The 13063-nt window shown below is 40.0% G+C and overlaps 1 protein-coding gene across 1 annotated transcript in view; it reads left to right on the forward strand.

Annotated features, from left to right (window-relative positions):
• atp6ap1a (ATPase H+ transporting accessory protein 1a) overlaps positions 1-5528 on the forward strand; it is a 25764-nt gene extending 20236 nt beyond the window's left edge. The window contains exons 8-10 of the mRNA XM_037684054.1: positions 1224-1274; positions 1371-1608; positions 5245-5528. Of these exons, the coding sequence (XP_037539982.1) occupies positions 1224-1274; positions 1371-1608; positions 5245-5454 (499 nt within the window). The 3' untranslated portion in view covers positions 5455-5528. The remainder of the gene's footprint in view (positions 1-1223; positions 1275-1370; positions 1609-5244) is intronic.
• The last annotated feature ends 7535 nt before the right edge of the window (positions 5529-13063 follow it).

Here is a 13063-nt window from a genome sequence, read left to right on the forward strand (position 1 = left end):
GTGCGTGCGTGCGTGCGTGCGTGCGTGCGTGCGTGCGTGCGTGCGTGCGTGCGTGCGCGTGCGTGCATGTGCGTGCATGTGCGTGCATGTGCCTGTGTGTCACCTGGAGCACAGTAGCCTCTGGACCATAGGAGACTTTTAAAGGTGTATCCATGTTGTTTTGGTCTAACCTGGCATGGAAGCAGTTGAGATTGTCTGGCAGAATGTTTTTCTGATTGGCAGCTGTTCTGTATCACCCCTTGTGTAGTTTGTTAATGACTTACCAGTAATTTCCTTCCACTTGCTTATTCTTTTAAACTCTTTTCTTTTAACTCGAAGTTCTCAGTTTCCACTGTTTGTAGTTTATCATAAATATCTGCTCATTTCAAGCTAATAAACAAGGTTTTGTTTTCTGTATGTGCTAAGTTTATTTTTTTAAACCATACCGATTGGTAACTAACCTTATAAATGTAATTTAATAAATGACCACATGTAAAAAATAAATTGTATTACTGGTAAATGAATATATGAACAAAGATATTTAAAATATAAGCTCTCTGAGTAAAATTAAGTCAGTATAAGTCAGAAATCTTTCAGTCTGACAAATACAAAAGACATTTAAAACTTTTTTTGTTCTTTGTAAAGGACTGGTAATTTTTAAAATATCACCCTTATAAATATAACGGTCAAAAAAGGCCAAATAGATTATTTCAATCATCATTTCTTGCACAGGCTAACTAGAAACACAGATTCAACAGAATCACTACCAAAACTGTCATTTATTTTTCAAATTTGATTATTTTATGGATTAATTTCATTTAAAAAATGTTGCAACACACTGAAAAACATTTAAAAAAAAAATCTCTATAATAAGGTTCTGGAAAAAGTTATTTGAAAATCCCTAAAGAAAAGCGACACACTGTAAAGAAATAACCCAAAACAGTGTTTCCCCTACTGTTATACAAGGAGGGTGCTCTGTCAACAGAAATGAGCACCCTGCCTACTTAAATGTCTTTCACCCACAACTCCCCACCTCCCAGCACTGACGTAGCAGCGTCCTTGAGCACCCTGCCAAGGCAAGTGACCTAGGGGAAACACTTTAAAATATAAAACTGTTATTAAAAACAATACATAGACTCAGGTTCTAATTAACAAGAAAGAATTAAAGGGAAACGCTGAGTTTTATTCATAACTGAACAGTAAGAATTTTTTTTTTTTGTTTGTTTGTTTTTTTGAATTTGCAGGTTGGTTCTGAATTATGAGAATGTCCTTGGCCATCGTAACTTCAAGCTAATGTAAGTCTGTACAGTAAAGTACTGTAAAGTTTACATACACGTGCATGCCTGCTAATGCGGAGGGATGGGAATCAACAGCTGTGTGTGTATTCACAGCTTCGCCATGAGCCAGCGTCACTACAAAGTGTCTGCACGGCGCTGGTTCACTATGGATGCAGTGGAACTCGAGTATGACGGCACTAAGGCCACGTTCAATGGCAGCAGGTACATTTACGCTCCTGCTGAGTACTCGTACCGCTGCGAGTCCGTCACCAGCTTCCGTTGGCCCCTGCTCGTCCCACGGTCTTCCAAGGACCCAGCCAATCAGTGGAGGGTATCTTTTGAGGACTTCCAGGTAAAACTGTCTTGTGATTTACCACATTTTTAATAAGATTCTGTCTAATTGGTCTTTGTCTCCAGTAAACCTACAAAAAGGATGGAAGCTTCCCAGTATTTGCAGGTTACAGTGTAACAAACAAAACAAAAACTCTGGCATTCCTGGAAGGAAGCCAGAGTTTTAATTGTAGATGATAAGAAGGAATTGACTTATTGCGTTTTGGTGAATGATGGTGTGTTCAAGCTCATGCAGGATATTGTGAGATGTTGGCTTTTCATGTGTTGGCTATTCCATCAATTTTAAATTCATTTTCTGTAAAATCAATAGAGTTTTTGCTATTTTTGTCCCCTCTGGCAGAGCGCTAAGTGGGAATTGCAAATACTGTCCATCCATGCATGTTGTGAGCATGGTAACTTGAAAAATAAGCGAGGTACCAACTTTCATTTTGGTGTGTGGCCGCAGCTAGATGCAAGAAAGGTTCCTTTCCAAAACTGGCTTGCCACGTCAAAATCCAAGATGGCTGCTGACAAATATGTATGTAAACCAACCATTTCCATTTAAAGAAGCTATGCTTTTTAAAAAAAATACTGCTTAAAAGTATAGTTTCCTAGGTCGTGGCAGCTTGGTGGTCAGTTGTCTTGTAATCTTGAGGTTGCGTGCTTGAGCCCAGGTTGCATCAGGAAGGGGAATGACATAATCCTTCTTTTCTGAAAAGAAAAGACAACAAGAACAATAATGCTTGTGCCTTGTTTGCAATGGTTGGCAGGTTAACAAACCCTCCTGTGTCTGGGCCATCTGAACTCCACTCTGCCAGGACCTGCAATAAATTTGCTAACTTCTTTACTGAGAAAATTCAGAAGATTATAAGGGTAATGTGTACATTATTATCAAGGCCAGTAGCAATGTTATATCCAATCTAAACAAATTTGGAAGAAATGTCACAAGTTTATCCATTCAAATACAAAAGCATAGAAGCACTTATACATCATTTAAGCTTCTCCTGCTGTCTCAGTATTTTAACGACTGCTTTCTTTCAGAAAGTTTTGCCTGTCATAGCATCTGATTTGATTCAAATATTACACCCGTCTCTCTTGACTGGTGTTTTCCCCCATGCCCTAAAACCAGCAATTATCAAACTACTATTGAAAAAGAACAATCGGAACAAGTCGCTATTGCAAAATTATAGGCCAATCTCAAACCTTCTTTTCATAAATAAGGTTATTGAAAAAGCTGTATTTTAACAGTTAAATACCTTTTTTTTTTTTTTTTTACAATGATCAACCTCTTTGATGCCTTGCAGTCAGGTTTCCATGCTCACCACAGTACTGAGACTGCCCTTGTCAATGTGTTCAACAACATCTGCATAAATACATACTGTGGAAGAGCCACAGGGCTGGTATTTATTTACCTCAGCGCTGCATTCAATACTGATGACCATGATAAATTACTGGAGCAACTGGAGAACTGGGTCAGACTTTCTGGTGCAGAACTTGACTGGTTTGAATCAGACTTAAAGGACAGGGACTTCTTTGTCAATATGTAACTTTTCATCGGAGTTGACAAATATCACATGCGGGGTTCCCCAAGGTTCCATCTTGGTGCCCCTCCTATTTAACATCTACATGCTCCCTTTAGCGCAAATTACAACAAACTGTTGAGGCAATGTGAAAACAACAAGATCATTTACCATAACTATGCAGATGACACAGCTCTTCATTACATCACCAGGTGACTATGTACCCACTGTATCATACACCTATTGTACCATATCATGTTGAGTAGGTATTGAACAAATCTGTGTGTGGATATGCCATAATTCTCTTCAGATGAATAAAAATAAAACTGAAGCAATTGTTTTTGGACCAAAGAAGGAGCAATCAAAAGTCATAAAACAGCTTCAGTTCTTATGGTAGAAACTACTGATCAGGTTTGAAATCTAGGTGTAGGGATGGACTCAGACCTGAGCTTTCAGACACATGAAGACTTACAAAGTCGGCCTTCTTCCAACTGAAGAATATTTCCAAGAATAAAGAACTAATGTCTTGGCAAGATCTTGAAAACTCATCCATGTGTTTTCTTTAGTCAAATTGATTACTGTAAAGAAGCAGGTAAAGATGATGGATGGATGGATGGATGTTTTCAAAGGTCTGCCTAAAAAGACAGACAGCTGCAGATCCAGAATGCTGCTGCCCACATCCTCACTAAAACAAAGTAGAGCACATCACCCCCAGTTCTAAAGTCCTGCTCCTTATTTCACAGTTAGTTTAAAAATAACTGAATGGCTTAGCACAAAAATACATAAAAGATTTGTTATCATCTTATCAACCTTCCAGACAACTCAGATCTTCTGGTTCAAGTTTACTCCACATCCCCAGAATCAAAACCAAACACGAAGAGGCAGCATTCAGTTTTTATGCTCCACTAATCTGGAACAAACTTCAAGAAAACTGCAAGAATGTTGAAACCCTGACTTGTCATAAATCAAGGTTAAAACCCTTGTGTTTAGAGTTGCCTTTGACTGACTAGTTAAAATATTAACATAAACATCATTAATTTCAGTCTGGAGTCCAACTTCTCTTTGCTTTCCTGTATTGTGCCACTGCAATGCACTTGTTATTTTTTACATTTTCATCATGTAATGCACTTTGAAATGTTTTGTTTCTGAAATGTGTTATACAAATAATCTTGCCTAGCCTAAAACAATTTCCAGATCTTTCTTCAATTCAATTCAATTCAATTCAACCTTTATTTGTACAGGTTAGTCTCATTGAGCCTCGAGGACTCTTATACAAGAGAGACCTGTTTTAAACAAAGAATACAGATGACAACAGTAGACGATCATAAAAAAGCATATAAAATGAAAAATAAATGAAAGAAATGATATAAAAAACAAAAGAAAAACAGCTACATTATAAAGCGATATAAAATATTAAAACAGGAACATGCCTGCGTTGGTTTTTCGTGTGACTTTGCTCGTTGTGGCGACTCCTGAAGAAGGGGGCAGCCGAAATAAACTTAGTTTACTCAAATGGTTGGGGTGGCTGAAGATTAATCTGGAGGCAGCTGTGACCGAGTGGTTAGAGCAGCTGTCCTCCAGTGGGAGTGTTTGGGGTTCGATTCCACCAGCAGTCACATGCTGAAGTGTCCCTGGGCAAGACACTGAACCCCTCACTGCCTCCAATGTGTGTCCCATCGTGTATGAATGTGATAAAGCTCTGATTAGTCTTAGCAGAGATCTAGTAGAGTGCTGTATGAATGGGTACATGAGGGCATAGATTGTAGTGTAAAACGCTTTGAGTGTTTTGATTAAATAGAAAGGCACTATATAAGTACAGTCTATTTACCATTAATCTATGCGGGCCAGGGTCACCATTGGCCCCCTGGCTCCACCATGATAGGTAAAATTGTTCCCTCCGCTCTCAACTCTGTTGTACAAATTTATAATAATTTATTCAACTCCGTCCACTGGTTCATCAGATATTTGTTGCTGTTTTTCACGTTTGTTCAAATAATAACAACAGTGATCTTTGTCTTTATTTATTAAATTGTGGTTTATGTCATTTTTTATTTTTACTACTTAATCTAATATTTAAAGAGGGATACAGAGAAGTGATGATGTCAACACGTTTGTGTTTGTTTGTGCTCTCCGTTTAGATTCAGGGCTTTAACGTGACCGGCAGGGACTTCTCGTATGCGAGTGACTGTGCAGGTTTCTTCTCCCCTGGGATCTGGATGGGTCTGATGACTAGTCTTCTCTTGGTTCTGGTCCTCGCATACGGCCTGCATATGATCATGCAGCTCTGCACCATGGACCGCTTTGACGACCCCAAGGGTCCTGCCATTTCTGTGCCCCAGACCGAGTAACACATATCCAGACTGTCTTCTCCTGAGTCTTCTGTTCTCCTCATACTGCAGTGATTCACCCCCCCCCCCCCCCCCCCCCCATATACACACACACACACACACACACATTCCACATCATTTACATGTGTTGTTTGGTATTGTGTTATTAAAATATACTTGTTTCTGCACAGTAGTATAAATGTGAATGGTGAGTGTGAGAAGGTATTTTTATTGTTTTCTTATTTTTCTCAGAACATCATTTGTCAGCTTAAAAAATGTGATCTAGGAATGCATAAAAGGCCCAAGCTGTCAGGGAGCAGTGTGTCGATGTAACATGTTAAACAGGGATATTTGTAACTTATTTATTATATAGATTATAAAATACTATTTATTGCTGATACTGCTGTAATCAGTGTGACGTTTGTATATGAGTGAACCTTTTGCATGTGAACTTAGTGAAATCATTGTGGAATTGCATCAACCGTATTGACCATTGTTCTACTGCTGTTGTGACTCCATTAAAACATCTGGAAGAACGTTTTGCTAATGGTTGTGTTTGTGTAGTAGAAAAAATGAGTAGGTTCATACGTTTGATAGTCGGCTAAACAAAAACCCATTGACAGCGTTGGATGCAATTAATTTTATTTCAGAATTCTACTTAACACTCAGTTCTTAGGAGAGCAGTTGTTACTTTAATGAATATGGTAGAAAAAAATACAATCTTGTGAAGTCTGCTTTTCAAACAATTATTGTGGCTCAACTTTGTCATTATTTAATATTATTGTTAAGTAAAAATAGATGACACAGGTTGTAAATGACAAAGATGGGGGTTTAGTATAAAGCTTGAAAATGTTGATCAGTCAGAACAGCAACAGAATAAAAAAAATCCTACACTTACACAAACCCTTTGTACCTTCCTTGTGTGACACTACAGATAGTTTAATCTCTTACTCGTCACTCATACGCTCAGGGAGCATGCTCTGGTTAAGAGCAACTGAAACCCAAAGCCCCATCCCAGACTCCATGGAGTCTGTAATTCCTGTCCATGTAGGCTCACCAATATCATGTCTTATTTCTAGAAACTTCCATATTTGGTGGTGATAATTTACATGCATGTCATATCCTTATAAAAATACATTCTACCTTGGCCTAAAAAAAGTTTACTTCATGATCATCAGAGTGAGCACCTCTGTTAAGTCATATAGCATTCCTTTTCCCTCAGTAAATCCACACAAGATGTTATTTCTATATATATCTCATGATTTCTAGTGAATCATCTATGTACAGCTCATGAAAACCCAAAATGCCTGTCCCAAAAAATTAGCATATCATGAAACGGTTCTCTAAACAAGCTATTAACCTAACCATCTGAATCAACGACGTAACTAGACACCTGCAAAAGATTCCTGAGGCTTTTAAAAACTCCCAGCCTTGTTCATTACTCAAAACCGCAATCATGGGTAAGACTACCTACAACAGTGATGGTCTGGGGTGTCATGTCAGCTGCTGGTGTTGGTCCACTGTGTATTATCAAGGGCAGTGTCAATGCAGCTAGCTATCAGGAGATTTTGGAGCACTTCATGCTTCCATCTGCTGAAAAGCTTTATGGAGATGAAGATTTCATTTTTCAGCACGACCTGGCACCTGCTCACAGTGCCAAAACCACTGGTAAATGGTTTACTGACCATGGTATTACTGTGTTCAATTGGCCTGCCAACTCTCCTGACCTGAACCCCATAGAGAACCTGTGGGATATTGTGAAGAGAAAGTTGAGAGACGCAAGACCCAACACTCTGGATGAGCTTAAGGCTGCTATCGAAGCATCCTGGGCCTCCATAACACCTCAGCAGTGCCACAGGCTGATTGCCTCCATGCCACGCCGCATTGAAGCAGTCATTCATGCAAAAGGATTCCCGACCAAGTATTGAGTGCATAACTGAACATGATTATTTGAAGGTTGGTGTTTTTTGTATTAAAAACACTTGTCTTTCATTGGTGGGATGAAATATGCTAATTTTTTGGGACAGGCATTTTGGGTTTTCATGAGCTGTATGCCATAATCATCAGTATTAAAACAATTAAAGACCTGAAATATTTCAGTTGGTGTGCAATGAATCTGAAATATATGAAAGTTTCATTTTTATCATTACATTATGGAAAATAATGACCTTTATCACAATATGCTAATTTTTTGAGAAGGACCTGTACATGCTCTATTCAACCTCTGCTCAACTGCCTGGCTGACATCAGGGACTGGATGGCTTTAAACTTCTTAAGTTTCAATGAAAAGAAGTCTGAAGTCATGTTGTTCCCTCCCAACGACATGATCACAAACCACTGCATCGACCTCTCCGCTCTAACCCTGTCAAAAAAACAGAGTCACTAATCTGGGCGTGATAATGGACCCTTCCCTGAAACTTAATCATGTAAACATGATTGTTAAATCATGTTTCTTCCAACTGAGGCGGCTGTCTAAACTGAAGCCCATATTGTCCAAAAAGAACCTGGAGACAGTAATACATGCATTCATTCCATCTAGGCTTGATTACAGCAATTCGCTGAACAGTGTCGCCCCCCCCCCCCCATCTCTCTGATCTGCTACAACCGTATGTCCCACCACGCTCCCTGACGTCAGCGGACCAGTTGCTCCTCACAGTTCCAGGAACTCATCTTAAGTGCAGAGGTGACAGGGCCTTCTCTGTAGCAGGACCAAGACTTTGGAACGAGTTACCTCTGCTTGTCAGACAGGCCCCCTCCCTCTCGGTTTTCAAGTCCCGTTTAAAAACTCACTACTATTCAATAGCTTTCAACACAAGATGATCCGTGTTTTGATCCTGTATGCTCCACACTGGTTTGTCGTCATTATCTGCATCGTTTTTTGTCTATATTCCGATTTACCTCATTTTGTATTTTGCTTTGTGTGTCACCTGTTGTTTTGTCTGTACAGCACTTTGGTTGGCCTTGTTGCTGTTTTAAGTGCTTTATAAATAAAGTGGTATGGTATGGTATGTCAAGAGGAGGGACAGTGGGTATATTGGTAGAAGGATGTTAGAAATGCAGCTGCCAGGAAAAAGACAAAAAGGAGATATATGGATGCAGTTAGAGAGGACATGGAGGTAGTTGGATCAGGACAGAGGATGCAGAGGACAGAGTGAGGTGGAGGAGGATGACTCACTGTGGCGACCCCTGAGGAGGGAAAAGCCAAAAGAAGAATCTAGATAAAAAGAGTTTATTATTTTTAGGGAGTGGGGGTGGGCGGTCAGAGGCGTGGTGGATGGCATAATTTCCCTCTAAGAAATAGCCTCCTCCTCGGTCACTTGGCTTAACAGATGCTCATCTCTTCGGGGGGTTTTGTCGACGGGGCAGAGGGAGGAGGGGGAGACACTCTGTGTTGCGCGCTTGCTTACTGCTACGTTAGTGATGGAAGTTGTTGACCGGCGGTGGTGGGGGAGGTTGCGTGAGAGAAACGGTGCACTATGTAGCTAGCTCGTCTGTGTTGCACGTGGCTACGTTAATGTTTGAACATTGTAGCTGCCACATACAACAAGACTTTGCCTTATTCCAAGTGGATTGTGAAGGAAAGGGGAATAAAAGTTATGAAGTGTTAGAAATTGTTGTGGCACCAAAGAACCTGTAAACCTATTTTGTTTTAATAATTACATGCAGGTTGACAAAACTGACTAAAGTGTTTTTAATTTTATTTTGTTATCACTATTGCTTGGCACAGTGTAATTTTGTGTTGTGAAGGCGGCATGATGGCATGTTATTTTTTATTAGCAGGCCTATCACTAAATCAGAAAAAAGTAAGAATTCCCCCTAAATTCACTGTTGATGGTTATTAAAATGTCGTCTGTTCATTGGGTAAAGTTGATTTTCTTCCCTTCCTAACGCAACCACAGACCACCAAGCTACCACAGCCTTCTGTGTGGAGTGGAGCTGCCATCTGTGGTGCCCGGGGGAGCGGACGGTGGGGGTTGGGGGCCTAAGGTGGGGCAGGCAGTTGTGGGCGTTTCTCCTTTCCCACCCACATTTTGATATTGTCGGTCTGGGGAGTTGAACCAGTGACCTTCTGATCACAGGCCCACCTTTTCTAGCCTCTGCGCCACCACTCCCCACAGATAATAGTGAAATACTTGAAACATAAGAAATAAGACATGATTTAGTAAAATACTTCTATACCTATTCTTTTATTTGCTCTTCCACTTATTTCATCTTGTCACTCAAAAAACTGCCTCTAATTATTTCATCCACTGATGAAATGCCAACAATCCTACAGCCTATTTAGCAAAAAAACTATTTATTTGGAGCTCCAAGCTCATAGAACAGAAGAAATGCAAATTTAAGCAGATGATGATCTCCCTCCTCCTCATTTTCTCTTCGGTTCTTGCTTCATTCAGTTTCCATCACTTAGGAACTTTCAGATATCCAAACTGAGTAAACAAACACACCTCAGCCCTTTTTTTTTTACCTGGACACAGTTGACAACACTAGAAACATTTCCTACCACGAACCAAACATTTATCATACAGGCCAAATCACAGGAGAGCTCCCCATTGATGATGACAAGCTTGTGCTGCACTTCTTCACCTTCTTCTGTTTTAGAGGCGGTGCACTCGGCTCTTCTCTGTAACATTAACAGCAGCGCTACAGACAAATGTACAGTAATAGTTTTGTTGTGCGCAACATACTCACTCACACTTTCTACCCAGCTACTGTAATACAGTGCCTTGCGAAAGTATTCGGCCCCCTTGAACTTTTCAACCTTTTGCCACATTTCAGGCTTCAAACATAAAATATATAAAATTTAAATTTTTTGTGAAGAATCAACAACAAGTGGGACACAATCGTGAAGTGGAATGAAATGTATTGGATGTGTCAAACTTGTTTAACAAATAAAAAACTGAAAATTGGGGCATGCAATATTATTCAACCCCCTTTACTTTCAGTGCAGCAAACTCACTCCAGAAGTTCAGTGAGGATCTATGAATGATCCAATGTTGTCCCAAATGACTGATGATGATAAATAGAATCCACCTGTGTGTAATCAAGTCTCTGTATAAATGCACCTGCTCTGTGAAAGTCTCAGGGGTCTGTTCAAAGCGCAGAGAGCATCATGAAGACCAAGGAACACACCAGGCAGGTCCAAGATACTGTTGTGGAGAAGTTTAAAGCCGGATTTGGATACAAAAAGATTTCCCAAGCTTTAAACATCCCAAGGAGCACTGTGCAAGCAATCATACTGAAATGGAAGGAGTATCAGACCACTGCAAATCTACCAAGACCCGGCCGTCCCTCTAAACTTTCATCTGGAACAAGGAGAAGACTGATCAGAGATGCAGCCAAGAGGCCCATGATCACTCTGGATGAACTGCAGAGATCTACAGCTGAGGTGGGAGAGTCTGTCCATAGGACAACAATCAGTCGTACACTGCACAAATCTGGCCTTTATGGAAGAGTGGCAAGAAGAAAGCCATTTCTCAAAGATATCCATAAAAAGTGTTGTTTAAAGTTTGTCACAAGCACCTGGGAGACACCAAACATGTGGAAGAAGGTGCTCTGGTCACATGAAACCAACATCAAACTGTTTGGCCACGATGCAAAACAATATGTTCGGCATAAAAGCAACACAGCTCATCACCCTGAACACACCATCCCCACTGTCTAACATGGTGGTGGCAGCATCATGGTTTGGGCCTGCTTTTCATCAGCAGGGACAGGGAAGATGGTCAGAATTGATGGGAAGATGGATGGGGCCAAATACAGGACCATTCTGGAAGAAAACCTGTTTGAGTCTGCAAGAGACCTGAGACTGGGACGGAGATTTATCTTCCAACAAGACAATGATCCAAAACATAAAGACACATCTACAATGGAATGGTTCACAAATAAACGTATCCAGGTGTTGGAATGGCCAAGTCAAAGTCCAGACCTGAATCCAATCGAGAATCTGTGGAAAGAGCTGAAGACTGCTGTTCACAAACGCTCTCCATCCAACCTCACTGAGCTCGAGCTGTTTTACAGGAAGAATGGGCAAGAATTTCAGTGTCTCCATGTGCAAAACTGATAGAGACAAACCCCAAGAGACTTGCAGCTGGAACTGCAGCAAAAGGTGACGCTACAAAGTATTAACGCAAGGGGGCCGAATAATATTGCCCGTCCCACTTTTCAGTTTTTTATTTGTTAAAAAAGTTTGACACATCCAATAAATTTCATTCCACTTCACGATTGTGTCCCACTTCTTGTTGATTCTTCACAAAACATTAAAATTTTATATCTTTATGTTTGAAGCCTGAAATGTGGCAAAAGGTTGAAAAGTTCAAGGGAGCCAAATACTTTTGCAAGGCGCTGTAACAGTGTAAAAAAGCCAATGGCTAAAATTGCACACTGCATCTTTTTTAAAGGTGTAATTGTTTTGTATATAGACTAAACCAGACATTGAGAAAACGGTTATATGCAATAATGTAGAAAGATAAACCAAAAGTCCAGTCCCATTTACAACAAAATCATCACACATGTAAAGACAGATGTGTTTTATAGATAGCACAATGTTTTATTAGTATATTTAGCTTTGTGACGTACAGCTTGGGAGGAAACTAAACAAAAAATGACAAGCTTAAAGAAGCAGAAACTTTTCAGCCTGAACGGTTACATCACAGTAAAGAAAGCTTTTTGAATTTTCCCGTTTTTTCAAACTCATGGACCAGAGTGGTATGTTCTTACTGTCGAGACGTAATCACTCTCAGAGAGTCCACACAAAAAAAAAACACACCTGAATTTCTGCTTGTTTCCTCCCGTAGTTTTTATGTTGCTTCACAAATATCAACACTTTCCTAAAGAATCAAAAGATTTTAGCACAGGTACAGGAAAAATTCTCCACTGGTACATATAATAAAAAACACAATAAATATAAAAAAATTCATATCATTCATATGGTATCAAAGGGAAATGGGCTTTCAGTTTGTTTTTTTGCAAAAGTTGTTTTATTTTATTTATTTTTTCCTGAGGTTAAGTGTTGTCTGCAGTTCCAGTCGTGCTAAATATACTAATAGTCTAATGACCCGGCACACGGGATCTGTCATGGCTTATCATTCACTGAGGAGTCCTCTCCCCCAGCCACACTCTGATTCTGAGTGCTGAGGAGTAAACCCAGAGGTCAAAGGTCAGATTCCCCAAACTAATCCTCCCTACCCCCAGACGCTTTCATGTGGGATCATCAATTTCATCTGGGAGACTCTTCACTGAGGTTCCGACTGAAACATTCCTCAGGGACATGTAGCTTCATGTTTAGGTTTTCAAATACAAAAATAACATGTTGACAGTGGACCTTGTCAAAAAGAAACAAAGAAAAACAGGACAACTGGACACTGAGGGGAAGTAACGAGCTAAAAACAGAACTTGTTCTTCTGGGAAGGGGTAAACCTGTTCCTCTGGTGACAAACTAAATGTTTTCCTCTGGTGATGAGCTAATTGTTTTTCTTTTGATGAGCTAAATGTTTTTCTCTGCTGATGAACTAAATAGTTTTCTCTAGTGATAAGCTGTACGTTTTCCTCTGGTGATGAGCTAAATGTTTTTCTCTGATGATTAGCTAAATGTTTTCCACTAGTGATGAGCTAAATGTTTTCCACTAGT

The sequence above is a fragment of the Nematolebias whitei genome, chromosome 11 (assembly GCF_014905685.2).
Source record: "Nematolebias whitei isolate Nwh7 chromosome 11, NemWhi1, whole genome shotgun sequence".
NCBI classification, from domain to species: domain Eukaryota; kingdom Metazoa; phylum Chordata; class Actinopteri; order Cyprinodontiformes; family Rivulidae; genus Nematolebias; species Nematolebias whitei.